At 46.3% G+C, this 12948-nt stretch overlaps 2 protein-coding genes and 1 long non-coding RNA gene across 10 annotated transcripts; 2 read left to right on the forward strand and 1 right to left on the reverse strand.

Moving 5' to 3' along the window:
- The first annotated feature begins 279 nt into the window (after positions 1 to 279).
- Positions 280 to 1380, forward strand: LOC123082185 (NDR1/HIN1-like protein 6). Its single transcript, XM_044504571.1, has one exon. It carries the CDS (start codon positions 490 to 492, stop codon positions 1168 to 1170), a length of 681 nt encoding a protein of 226 aa, XP_044360506.1. The 5' UTR covers positions 280 to 489; the 3' UTR covers positions 1171 to 1380.
- Positions 1381 to 4500: 3120 nt separating this feature from the next.
- Positions 4501 to 10306, forward strand: LOC123086662 (uncharacterized). Of its 8 annotated transcripts, none has more exons than XR_006441032.1 (4): positions 4501 to 4677; positions 4774 to 7045; positions 7166 to 10048; positions 10129 to 10306. It is a non-coding gene; the product is annotated as an uncharacterized lncRNA (long non-coding RNA). The 8 variants fall into 8 exon arrangements; XR_006441038.1 differs by having other exon boundaries at positions 7166 to 9368; positions 9981 to 10306; XR_006441035.1 differs by having other exon boundaries at positions 7166 to 8668; positions 9219 to 10306.
- A 1579-nt stretch (positions 10307 to 11885) lies between these two features.
- LOC123086660 (dirigent protein 21) lies at positions 11886 to 12663 on the reverse strand. The gene has a single exon (XM_044508440.1). It carries the CDS (start codon positions 12493 to 12495, stop codon positions 11947 to 11949), a length of 549 nt encoding a protein of 182 aa, XP_044364375.1. The 5' UTR covers positions 12496 to 12663; the 3' UTR covers positions 11886 to 11946.
- Positions 12664 to 12948: the final 285 nt, after the last annotated feature.

Raw genomic sequence — 12948 nt, forward strand, 5'->3', positions numbered from 1 at the left:
TGTATTAGGTTAGTTATAAATTAACGACTTAGAGGTACGCGCACACCTATGAGAGAGGGAGTACTATTAAACCGCCTAGTTTCCCAATATGATTCTGAATTAATGTGGTATTCTATTCGAGCACGCTGGCCATGATCACCCTAATCCGGGGATATCTTGCACGTACGATTACTGTAAATACTTCAACTTAGAAAACAGTTTGCGCTCAGACACACCTAAACCGTCAACTGTATGTACGTACTCCTAGCATGGTTCGCTGTGATCCCCTGTCAGACTCGGCTGCGAACTATAGCCCTACGTAGAAACTCTTCCCGTCTCGGCTTTGCGCGCCCGTTCGCAACACTCATACCTCTTTATATAGTATCTTGTACGTACATCACCAGCTGACTAAATCCCTCAATTGTCTGTGGAAATCACGGCGGGAACGACCCATCGTCGTTTTAGACATCGATCGACAACGGAGTACCGCGCGCTGTGTACGAGGCATGCATGGCAGCCCTCCACACGATCCACCAGCACAATGAGCGTGACCTCGAGGCAGGGCACGCTACGCCGCCGTCATCGCTCGTCACGGGCAAGGCCCGTCGGCGCAACAGCTGCCGCCGGTTCGCCTGCGTCGCCCTTGTCGCCGTGGCAGCCCTCGCCGTCGCCCTCGCGGGCGTCCTCGGGGCTCTTTACCTGGCGCTCGACCCGAAGATGCCCCTCTACACGGTGCACGCGCTCAACGTGACAGCCTTCGGCATGGACGACGACATGACCGCGCGCGCGCGCTTCGACGCGGCGGTCCGGTTCGAGAACCCCAACCGCGTCATCGGCATCTCGTACGAGGAGGGGTCCAGCCTCGCCGTGTGGTACGGCGGGTACCGGCTGTCCGAGGGCGCGCTGCCGGCCTTCTACCAGGGCCACCGCGACGCCGCGGTCGTGCACGTCGCCATGAGCGAGGCGCGGCTGGGTGGCACGGGGGTCGTGGAGGCCATGCGGCACGTGAACGCGGCCGGCGGCGAGCTGCCGCTGGTGTTCCGCGGCGAGGTGCCGGTGCGGGTCAAGGTCGGGCCGGTGACGACCGCCAAGGTGACGCCCCGTGTCCGGTGCGACCTGGTGCTGGACAGGCTGAGCACCGAGGGCGGCATCCGGATCAAGACGATGAGCTGCAACTTGAAGTTATGGTGATCCGGACCGGGCTTTGCCGTTAAACGACACACTACTACTGTATATGTGAAGCGTACAATGAGTTATGTATATAGTACTACTAGTATATAGATGATCAAAAAAATTTGTAAATAGTACTAGTAACTTTCTTCTTTCTCTGATTAGAATTTTGTTTATACAAGAATATCCTTTGGTTTGTTTGTATCGATAGTTCAATCAGCAAAAACACATAAATACACGCATCGTGCTATCGCCTATATATCCATCAGGGGACTGAAAATGTCCCCTCTGTCAATCGATTCTTCCTCCTCCTTCCTCAACAGTCAAATGTCAATCCAATGATTGCAAAAAGGTGCATTGTTTATTTTCTTTCTCCCACACGCCCTTTCTACATCCCATGACATGGCCACCTTCTTCCTTCTCCCTCCTCCCGCCTCGTCCAGCCCCACCCTGCGTTGGCCAAACAATTGTCCGTTGCCACTCACAACCGGAGCGCCTGCCACCTTGCCATGCTTGATCCACGGTCTCCGTCATGCCTCCGCCGCACTCAGCCATCCTTTTAAAACCGCATGAAAAAACTAGAGGGACAAGCAACCTACCAGTGATCTAGATGAGATCTAAACCGAGATAGAAGGGGGCGCAACAAGCGGGGAGAGTGCTCGACCAGGTGGGAAAGGTCTGTGTATCCTCCTGCTTTGCCCCCCATCTATATGTATATAGGTGGAGGAGGGTTGACCCTGCTAGGGTTGCCTTGCCCCCCAAACAGGGGGCTCGTGCCCCTAGAGTTGCCTTGCCCATATGCATGTGGTGCACCCCACCCCAACTCAATCGCCTTACCCCCAAGCAAGGTTGGGTGCATCCTCGATCCTTACATACCAAAACACTCCATGGTATAACTAGACCCTCCCATAATACTTTCGGGACCATCCGAAAGACATTCGGAACCCTCTCTCTCATTCCCCATTATCTCATGTTTCAAGTTCGGCAATATGCAACCATGTACGGAACACCTTCTGGTCAATAACTAGTAACGAGGTCTAGACACCAATAATTGTTCCCACATGAGCGAACCACCACGTCAAGGAAGAGACGCTCTCGTCGCCGTGTGAAGGAGGAGGTCAAGGAGGAGTCCCCACATCACCATTTTCGACATGGCAAGGAGGCGGTGCTGTGATCGATGTCTCGTCTGTATGCCAGGAGCCAGTGGCGCCTGATAAACATGGAGGAGGAGGCACCCATCCCGACCATCGCCAACACGGCGAACGAATCCTCTACTACCTTTTACGTGGCGACGACGCCTCATCCTCGCTCACCATGAAGGCGGCAGCCAAGCAGGCGCGCTGGCTGAGTTCGCTACGCCCGACGTTGCGCGGAACTGGGACCACTGCGCAGACGGTTGCCCCCCACTAGTGCTGGATCATCGACCAACTCTACAAGATAGGGTTGTCCGAGTCGGAACACGACGCCCATGCCATTGTCGACAAGGGCAAGGGAAAATCACATCTATGACTTACCATTGACTCCAGGCGTACACAGCCGAGCGGCTGTGAGAGCCGCGCAACAACTACAAATTAGGGTTGTTGTGATCCATGACAGAAGACCTTCCACCGCTGAAGGATGACGACGACGACTGAAGGAATGATGACGGAGGTGCTAGCAGCCTCGGAGGCCATGCCTACGAGGTAACCTTCCGGTACCTCGCATAGTTATTAGTTTAGTTTTTTCAGTTGAACTTGTTAAATAGCGCACAATTTGCATGCAATATATGAACTTGTTTAAATTTTATTTAGTTTGCATGAATTTCATCCGTTTGTGAAATATCCGTGCCAAACATGCATGGACATTTGGTGCACCGAGTTGAATAGTCGGCTCCCTTTTGCTGTTTGTGGACATGTTCGAACTGTCCGGGAATATTAGATGGGTGTTATTTGAGGTACAAACAATCTTGGAGTTGCCCTAACCGAATGGACGTGTTTGTAGACATTTTTTTGACCCGATGTTTGTAGACATTTGGTATCTGTGAATGGAGAGTGAAGTCTGTTTTAAACCTTTAATTCATACAGTTTATCAGAATCAAACCTTAATCTTCAAATCCCTGAAATTGGCACCATGTATTTATTGATCCCGGTCTATCTCGACACTATGTTGGCCTGGACTAAGTTTGTCACGCTAGGAAAAGAACGATCCCCACCAGGATCACTCTCTGCTCTCACTGATTGCATGGGTTCGCATTCCTATAATTCTTACTATCTCTCTTCCCAAGAACTGTGGTATTGTGGGCAGCGGAGCGACGGAGAGGTCGAGGCGTATCTAACGGGGATGAAGGTCGAGAGGAACGGACGCATGGGCTCTTCTCTGGTCGCCGTTCGCGCCGTTCACGCAGCACGGTGAGTGCCATGAATGTGTTCGGCATGCGTGCACTAGCGTAGAGCGGCGGTCTAGAGGGAGCACTGGAGGGAGAAGGAGTGATTGGTGCTCATCCAACAACACGGTATGTAGAAGGAGAGTCGCGAGCATCTACAGGGGCGGTCAGAGCGAGCTTGGAGGTGAGGTGAGCTGCAAGGGAGTGCACGCACACCAACTGTTCGATGAAATGTTGGTGGCTACAGGAGGAGTAACTGGCGACGCCGAGGAGCGGGAAAGAAGACAAGCGTGAGCTATAATTCCTAGGGATTAAGGAGGAGTAGGAGGAGTGAAGGGTTGTTGTGACCCATGACAGACCTTCCATCGCTGAAGGACGATGACAACGACGACAGATGGAATGACGAGGAGGTGCCAGCAGCCTCGGAGGCCATGCCTACGAGGTAACCTTCCGGTACCTCGCATAGTTATTAGTTTAGTTTTTTTAGTTGAACTTGTTAAATAGCGCATAGTTTGCATGCAATATATGAACTTGTTTAATTTTTATTTGGTTTACATGAATTTTGTCCGTTTGTGAAATATCCGTTCGAACATGCACGGACATTTGGTGCACCGGGTTGAATAGCCGGCTGCCTTGCACTGTCCGTGGACATGTATGGACGTGTTCACGAATTTGATGTGTGTGATTTGAGATACAAACAATCTTGGAGTTGCCCTAACCAAATGAACGTGTTTGTAGACATTTGGTGTCTGTGATTTGAAGTACAGCCTTGGAGTTTCCTAACCGAATGGGATTATCTACTACCCCTATAAAAGCACGAAAGGTCGGAGAACTAAATCATCTCAATCATCAAACCATGCTAATTTGATGGTTCAAATCATCTCATAGCATCAAACGCGTTTGACAATGTAATTACCCACCACTGCCATTAGTTACAACCCCGTTTAGCTCCTACGAAGAAAAAAAAAAGTCCTCCTCTAGCAGAACTCCCGATCCCCTTCCCAACGTCAAGCCCGCCCACGATCTCCTGTTCCTCTCCAAGTCCCAAACCACCCACCACGCCAGCCCCGCCCGCACCTCCATCAGGTTTCATGGCCGGCGCTCTACGGTTCCACTCCCACCAAGCTCCCCACTGCCGCCTCCGGGGAGGAGGGGCACATCTAGAGGTAGAGGGCAAGTCCACCGCTGTCGAGCCCCCCGCTTCCCCTGGCTGTTCTCATGCTCTCCTGGTGCCATCGGCATCTAATTCCTCTGCCTCGCAGGTCAAAAATCAATCCCCACCTTTCTCCCATACAGGAGAAGGTAGAGAACCTTGAATCGAGGCGAGCAGCGGGCCCGGGTGCCGTCGCTGCCGTCCTCGATGCAGAAGGAGCGCACACAGGCCTTATCCAATCCGCCGTCGTGCCTCCCCGCGCTCCCACGCCACCTCTTCCCACGCGCTGCATCCCAGGCGCCACACTTGTGGCCTCCCCACCTCTCCACATGCCCAGCCGGGCCAGCGGCATTCCAACACTCCGATTCCTCTTCCATCCACCTCCATCGAACGCGGCCGCCTAGGCGCACGAACTGCCTTGCCCCGACGCCGCCACCGCCCTGCCGTCTACACACTGCAGTTCCATTCAGAAGAATAATTTATGTGATCTGATTTGATTTGTACAAAGATTTGGTCGAGGCTAACACCCTGCGTACGTACAGGTAATTTACACTTTCCAAGTTTATTTGGGTCTAAAAATTAACAGCGCAGAAATCTAAAATTCATCCCTGGTCAGTTTCTTGTGTAATATTTAAGTCAATTACACAAGCGTGAATGACTACTATTTCTTACTTAAGCGTGAATGACTCCAGAAACTCTGCTAAAAATGAAGGCCCTTCTTTTAAATGATAGCAGCCAACAACTGCCATAGTTCCAGGACCAAGAACTTCCTACTCAACCAATAATGCACTACTTTCAGTTCATTCTGACTTCTAAGACGTTAACCACCACGAAAAGGAACTTCTCAAGCTTCTTTTTGAGCCAAGTTAAGCATGGCTGCTTACGGCTAATTGCAGTTTAGGTATCTTTCAATTTTCCAGACAAAGGCAGTAGGATATCTAGCATTTTCATACGACGTGCTATGAATATGATTACACTCTACTGACTGTGAAATTTTCCATGAATGTAGTTTTTTTTTTAGCCGAAACCGTAGAACAATCGTTCTACGGTATATTATATATTAAATAATGTAAAGTATATTTACAAAAGGCTAAATAGCTAAATTTTCCATGAATGTAGTTCTTGCATCATTTCTAAAACTCTGTAAGTTCCGATTGAAACTATAGCAATCTGTTGACACGAGGTTCAGAAAAGAGTGAGAAATTTATTTGTAAGTATTTTTTATTGAGATATAAACTTACTGGGTAGTTTGCAAAATTTAACCTGGGATTATAGTTTGAATTTTTTAAATATACAACCAGCAATCTGAGATCAATGCTTCTACGCAGGCAATCTAGATGTGCCAGCAAAATTTCTTTGCAAGCTCATACAGAAGCTTAAAGACATGCCTGCTAATTTGGGATGTTGTGGTGTTAAATGACCTAAATCTTGCTTGATATATCATAATCATATAATCTACTACCCCTATAAAAGCACGAAAGGGCGGAGAACCAAATCATCTCAACCATCAAACTATGCTGATCTGATGGTTCAAATCGTCTCATAGATCAAACGCGTTTGACACTGTAATTACCCACCACTGCCATTGGTCATAAACTCATAACTACGTTTAGCACCTACGAGAAAAAAGGCCTGCAGAACACGTCATGATTCCTCCCCCACCATCACGACTGCCCACGATCTCCCGTTCGTCTCCCACCAGCCCCTTCCCGCACCTTCTCTTCCGCTTGCGTGCTCTTGCCAGGCCGAAACCTCCCACATGGTCTTTATGGCCGCCGCGGCCAAATCTTCAGCTACATCCCCTTGCATAACTGAACGGCTTCCGCGATCCGCGACACCCTCACATGAGGCGCTCTCCCCGCCGCCACCACGACGAACTCATTGGCGCGCTCTTCGCCGGAGCGGCGTGCGCTGGAAGCCGGAGCAGGGAAGGAGTGCGGCCACCAGTGGGGGAGACTACAAGGGGAGGCATGGTAGTGCTCTCTCTGTCGCCGGAGGGAAAGAGCCAAGGGAAGCGGCGTCCTACGAGATGTACCGTCTGGCCGGATAGGACGCGCGGCAGGGAAGGCAGCGACCAGATACCGGCACGGGTGAGGCCTGGTTGCCATGCAGTGCCCATGGTGGTTACATCCAGGCCACGCATGGGAGTCGCCATGGCGGCGGCGTGGTGCTGACGCGGGAAGGAGGCACGGGGCGGCACGTCATCCAAGGTAGTACAAATTTATCTGTTCTAAATTGTTTTGCTGTGTGATATGTGTGGATTAGAGGAACGTCCTCTAATTGATCGATGTGCCTGACGCTGGAGATCCAAAGGGTATGGTTTTGTCAAGTTCTCTTTGGAAAGCGAAGCAGCCACGGCGTTGGAGAAAATGAGTGGTGAGGTATATAAAAACGTGCTTCGTTTATCCGTTGGTACAGCAGAACAAACCAAGCTCTCGCGGGATAATATGCCGTTCTTTTCCTTCCGCTGACATGCTTCTGCCAAATGATGATTGTTTCAGGTGCTTGATGGAAGGAATATATGGGTGCATTATGCCTGATTCTGCTGCTTCTCCTGCTGCTATAGATGTGTAAGGCACTTATTCGGAATATGTAATGTTAGATGTACGCATGGAGCCTTGAACATGTACTATGTATACCTGCAGAGAGATTTATGGTAACAACAGAGTAATTTATTTGGAAGCAATTGTTACTGAGGTAGAGTCTTTCTGGGTAGTTTGCCGCAAGTATTAAACTTATGATTTTAGTTTGAGATACAACCAGAAATCTGAAACCAATACTTCTTCTCAGGCAATCTAGATGTGTTATAAAATTTATTTTGGAAAGCTTGTACAGAAGGTTAACAATATGCCTTCTACTTTTGGATATTGTGGTGTTAAATGACCACTTCATAAATCATAATCTGAGGTGGTGTTCATTCAACCAAAGGCAAAGAATATTATTACAAAAAACGGTGTGAGCAAGCAAATTCACTTCATACCAAAACTTGATAAGCCATGTGGGTGACACTAGGAGGCGTTGTACTGCTCGATAGCCTGCCACAGTCCACAGGCATAGAGCCAAAGTTGTGAGTGGGCGGTCTTTGGTCTAAGGTTTTTTAAATGCATTAAAATTTATGTTTGTTTGTAACCTGAATCTTGCAGATGGTTTCTGGGCTGTAGCTACAAAAAACAATTCATCGTACGGCGGTAACACAATAAGGTTCAGTTGTGTGTTCATATTAATTAAAAAAAATGTACATATGAACCGACTGCATCAGTTGTTTTGCTTCTCCTATTCCCTTGAAAGGATTGCTTGATGGAAAGATGTTTTTGCTTTTGCAGCCTTATTTCTTATGTAATTTTTGCAGTGGTGCTTATGTACAGTTGATGAATGAAAGGTATGACCAAGTAGGCTGATGTCAAAAGCTTTACAGATCAGGGCATAATTGATACTGATTTCATATCTTGAAGTTTTTTTATTCCTGTAACGAAAATATTGCTAATGCTTTGAGTACCCCCCCCCCCCCCCTGGTTGTAGAGCAAGGGCTCGCTTCCTTATATTTTCAATGCATACTTTGAATTTTTGTTTTTCCTCTTTGGGTTGCCCTTAATGATCACCGCTAAGTTTGCTTTGCATTTTGCGAAAGCACATGAAAATGCAGGTTTTGCTTGATGAATTGGTTAACTTAGCACCCATGGACTCGAGCTGAAAGGAAGTAGCCTTGTAAGGACCCAAGCCATGCAAGATACAAATAATTGTTGACTTGGCATTATCTCTTTCTTCATGGTGTTTCGATTGTGCAATTGTGTTGTTAATTTGGTTTAACAGCTTCAAAGGGCACTGAGAATGAACTTTGAATTCTACAAAAATCACTGCTACCTTGCGACCATAATTTACCTTCAGAGCTCAGGAGGTGGCGTCATCACCGTTCCTGCCGCCCTCCGGCTGGGCCGTCGAGGACCTCCTACAGTTCTCCTACGTGCACCGTCGAGGGCACTGAAGGTCTATCACAAATCAATCAGGTGAACCTTTAATTCAATCGGTGGTATTCTTTGGTTTGCATGACTAATACTGCACCTTTGGTACTTGGTGGTGGATCTGAACTTTTTGATCTGCAATTTCATCTACTAACCAATCTTCCTCTGATACATAGTACTAGAAACATTTTTTGGGACAGGAAGAAATTGCTATTCCGGAGTTTACTTAATCATTTGAAAATTCCTTTGGGAAATACAAGTGAACTGGAGCCTGAAACTTATTCTCATATATAGATATAGGAGGAAATGGGACTGATGTAAGAATGTGTTTGTTTAGACCTGTATACTTACGAGGAGGTTCATATTTAGACCAAGATTAGAATTTGACTACATGCCTAAGTTTGGCTGGTTGAGAAATTAGAATTCATTGTCCCTCATAAAGTTTATGTTTAGTGGGTGCACGCGCATTAGAGATTAAATATGAACCCTGGGGCTTCCAGCAATCTAGAATTGTAGTGTTCGGATTATCTTAGGTTGCCGATTACTGTACTGAAAATGTGTAATTAGATATGACATGTACATAAGAATTGTGCAGCAATCTTGTCTTACAAAGTAGGATCAAGAGGGATACTAAAGAAATGAAGATGCAGAGTCTCTGTTTCCTAGGATTACTTCTCATGTTCATGTCGGCTTCCTTGGCTTTACTTCATACCACCAGATGCATTAAACTGGACCGTATCAAGAGGTAAGGCTACCCCCTTGATTAGAATTGCCTTATTTGTGCTATTTGGTCAGTGTGTGTTTTATGTATGATGATGTCACGTAGCCTGGAATAAAGTTGGGTTGTGCCTGCCTAGGCACTAGCTCCAGTGATATAGGTTGGAAATCAGAATATATGCTTGATTCTTAGAGAAAACTTTACACGCAGACTTCGTGGGCTCATGTGTTGTTTCAACATAATTGCATAGCAATCCAGTGAATTATGTAAGATCCAGTAGGAGGTATTGTAGATGTACTACTATTTCAGTTGCATGATTCTATACATCTAAAAAGGGTATAGAGATTCTGTAACTGTTGTTAGAGAATATATCTCGCTGCTGCTCTGTAAATGTGTGTAATCTCTACTGCGTTCCAATAAAGAGAATTTTACCATGCAGAGGGATCCAATGAAGAAACTAATCCTGCTGAGTTCCAATAAATAAATCCTTCGGAGGATCTGCTCTAATACAGCTGTCGTGTATTGGAACAGAGAAATCATATAAACTAGATTCAGTCGGATTTATTTTATTTCATGACAGAGAAATCATATACCTTTTGCTATTTTGGCACATACATTTATTCTTATTTACTTGTGCAGTTTGGAATGATCCAACATATCTGAAGTTATCAAACAAGAATACTTACTATTTAAGGCCTTATTTGCAGGTTATTTGCACCGCCTCTCTTTCTTTGTATACACGTCTCTTTCCTCCAACAATAATAGTGAACAACTTTTTTCGGATCAGGTATTACATTGCTACAAATATATGCGGAAGCTACTCCTTACAACAAGGAAAAAGAGGATGAATGCTTTCTATCTTCACCAGTTTTGTAGCATGTTCCAAATTGTTATCTCTTTCCTATGGAAATTCTGAAACTAAATGAGTTGGCCTAGAATTATGAATCTGTGTTCAAGCTTGCTTATGACATAAGCATTATGTTTATTTTTGAACGGGTAATATCCTTTTTGACACGGACTGTATCATACAGACTGAAGCAGCTTCATATCATTATACCCCACATTAAATTATATTTTATGAGCTAGATGCATACAATATATGGCAAAGAATATTGGTTGTTACTATCATTAAAGTTCCGAACTTCAGTCTTTACCTATTATCACATTATTGTTTCTGATTCTGTTTTTCTGTGAACTGTACAAAGATTCCTAATTAATTTACATTAAATAATATAAAAAAGAGGTAGTATTAACACGTTGATTGATATCAGTAATATTCAGAAGTCACACAAAGCATTCTTGGAGTATGTGGGGGATTAAAATATGCACTATTATGATAGACTTAAGTCCACTATGAAATCTAAAAGCTCAAGTGTCACTGTTACCTAAATTATGTACAGTATAGTCAGTGTTTCAAAAAATTATGTGTCAATTTCAGAATTTCTTCTGTTTATTGTAAAATGCACATTCTTTGGTTTATGGTTCTAGATTCTCAGTTATAGAAGAAATTTACATCTTATAGTAAATGATATTTGTTCAGTTGATAACCAGATTCAAGGACAATTGGTAAAAGTTTTCTTCTAATGTACTTTTATTGATCCTTTCCTGGTAGTCTGCAACCACTGCCTCAATACTATTAGTGCAGATTGATTGGTTGATTTATACAAGGAATGAATGTCTTGGCACAGTGCTGATGTTATTCGATTGATTTGCTACATGTAGGAGTCATGCATGTCCAGTTATATTTTCATTCATCCATTTTCCTGGATCAGCACTCCTACACACTGATCACTAGCAGTTTGAGGTAAATCAACTAATTAACTTCTATGTCAATATTAGCCTGCAACTTTGCAACAAATGGCACAACTGCGAGGACGCTATGTTATGCTCCTGCTTACTATTTTGGTGCTCACATGGTTTGTGGGACACACTCCTTCGTATACTTCTTTCTCTGGGAAGTGAAGATTTATGTTTTTTAATGTCATGTGAGTTGCATTTTGTTTTTGTAAGAGAATGTTACAAAACGACGGGGGAGCTTCTTATTGTGCAGATACAGACAATTATAGTAAAAATACAAAAAAAAAAGTGACCCACAAGATCTAAGCAGTAACATGGAGTGTGTTCATGCATTAGTTTTTCTTGGTGCAGAGAATATGTGTAAAATGTAAGAGTTTTTTTTTTTAAAAACTTTAGCCACAGTATGTTTGTAACGCACGTGCACGTTTACTAGTGGGAACAAAGTGAAAAGTGAAAGATCCCCTAAAAAAGTAAGGTACGGTGGCCCCTGGAATAAAAAAACTATCAGGAGAGGGGTGGCCGGTGGGTTCTACTTCACGCAACGATCACACGTTCTGGCTCTGTGCACTGACTTTTTCCTGCATAATCTTTGGTTCATTGATTTCAGCAACCACAAATTTGACATAAAATCGACGCAAATTATATCTTCCAAAGAGCTGAAGAGATTAGCAAAACTGCAAACCACAGACACGAAACAGCACTCAAATCTGTAAATGCACATCATCCATCACGATAACAAACGCAACAAATCTGCAAAAGTCCATTTATTCCAAGCAAAATTACAATATTTTCCGTCCGGCAGCGGCCGCTACGCCGCAGCAGCCTTGACGTAGATAGTGTACTCGACGACGGTCTCGCCGGACTTGGCGCCGGAGTCCACGGTGCTCGCCTGGACATAGCCGCGAGCCATGCGAAACTTGCCCGTGCCCCCAATGATGCTCATCTCCCTCACCGCCGAAAGCACCTCGTTGCGGCCGTAGATGGTCAGGCTGCTGCCCTTGTAGTCCCCGGCGGTGAACACGAAGTTCATGTTCATGAGGAGCCCGAAGGTGGCCTGGTCGGCGAACGTGTAGCTCCCCTGCGCGCGGCCCACCTCGTCCTTGGATTTGGCGGAGCCCGTGACGGCGGGGCCGGTGGTGAGCGGGTCGTCGATGGCCACCACCGCGCCGAAGAAGGTGGAGGAGCTGTTGGTGGACGCCGCCTGCGCAATCCGGATCGCCGTCGGGCTCTTCCCCGCTAGCACGTCGTGGAAGTACACCTTGAACTTGGTCAGGTCGCCGGCCGCGGAAGCCTGACTCAGCATAGCAGCCGCCGCCGCCGCGCACAGGAGGAGGAGCAATGCCTTGCTGCCGGCCATGGTGGATGGATCTAGCTAGCTGCGAGCTCTGGGTAATGGCGAAAGAGGGGAGGGGGCTAAGTGTGGTGTATTTGTGGAGAGGACAGGCGCTGAGGGTGGCCGACCATGGGGGTGGTTCGCGCACTGCTCGATCTCCTTTTTCTTTTGGAGAATGATGCTCGATCTCTGTTTCTCGGTGTCCACTCGATTCGGTGCGCATACGGGGCATGTACGTATGATGATTTCTCAGTGTGATGCGAAAAAAATAATGTCGGAAAGCATGGATCTTGTCTCCTTGGGTCAGGCCATCAATACTTTGAAGTACTCCGCGCACAGGACTATAGCTATTTACAAACACGTAAGAGCAAGGTGACCCATTTCGTCCGTCCATGTTTATTAGGGTAGTTGCGGACAAAAACACCTGCCCAACGCATAAACTCAATCTCAAAAATGGTTCGTTTTGTGTCCGCGCGG

Source organism: Triticum aestivum, chromosome 4A, assembly GCF_018294505.1.
Source record: "Triticum aestivum cultivar Chinese Spring chromosome 4A, IWGSC CS RefSeq v2.1, whole genome shotgun sequence".
Classification (NCBI taxonomy): domain Eukaryota; kingdom Viridiplantae; phylum Streptophyta; class Magnoliopsida; order Poales; family Poaceae; genus Triticum; species Triticum aestivum.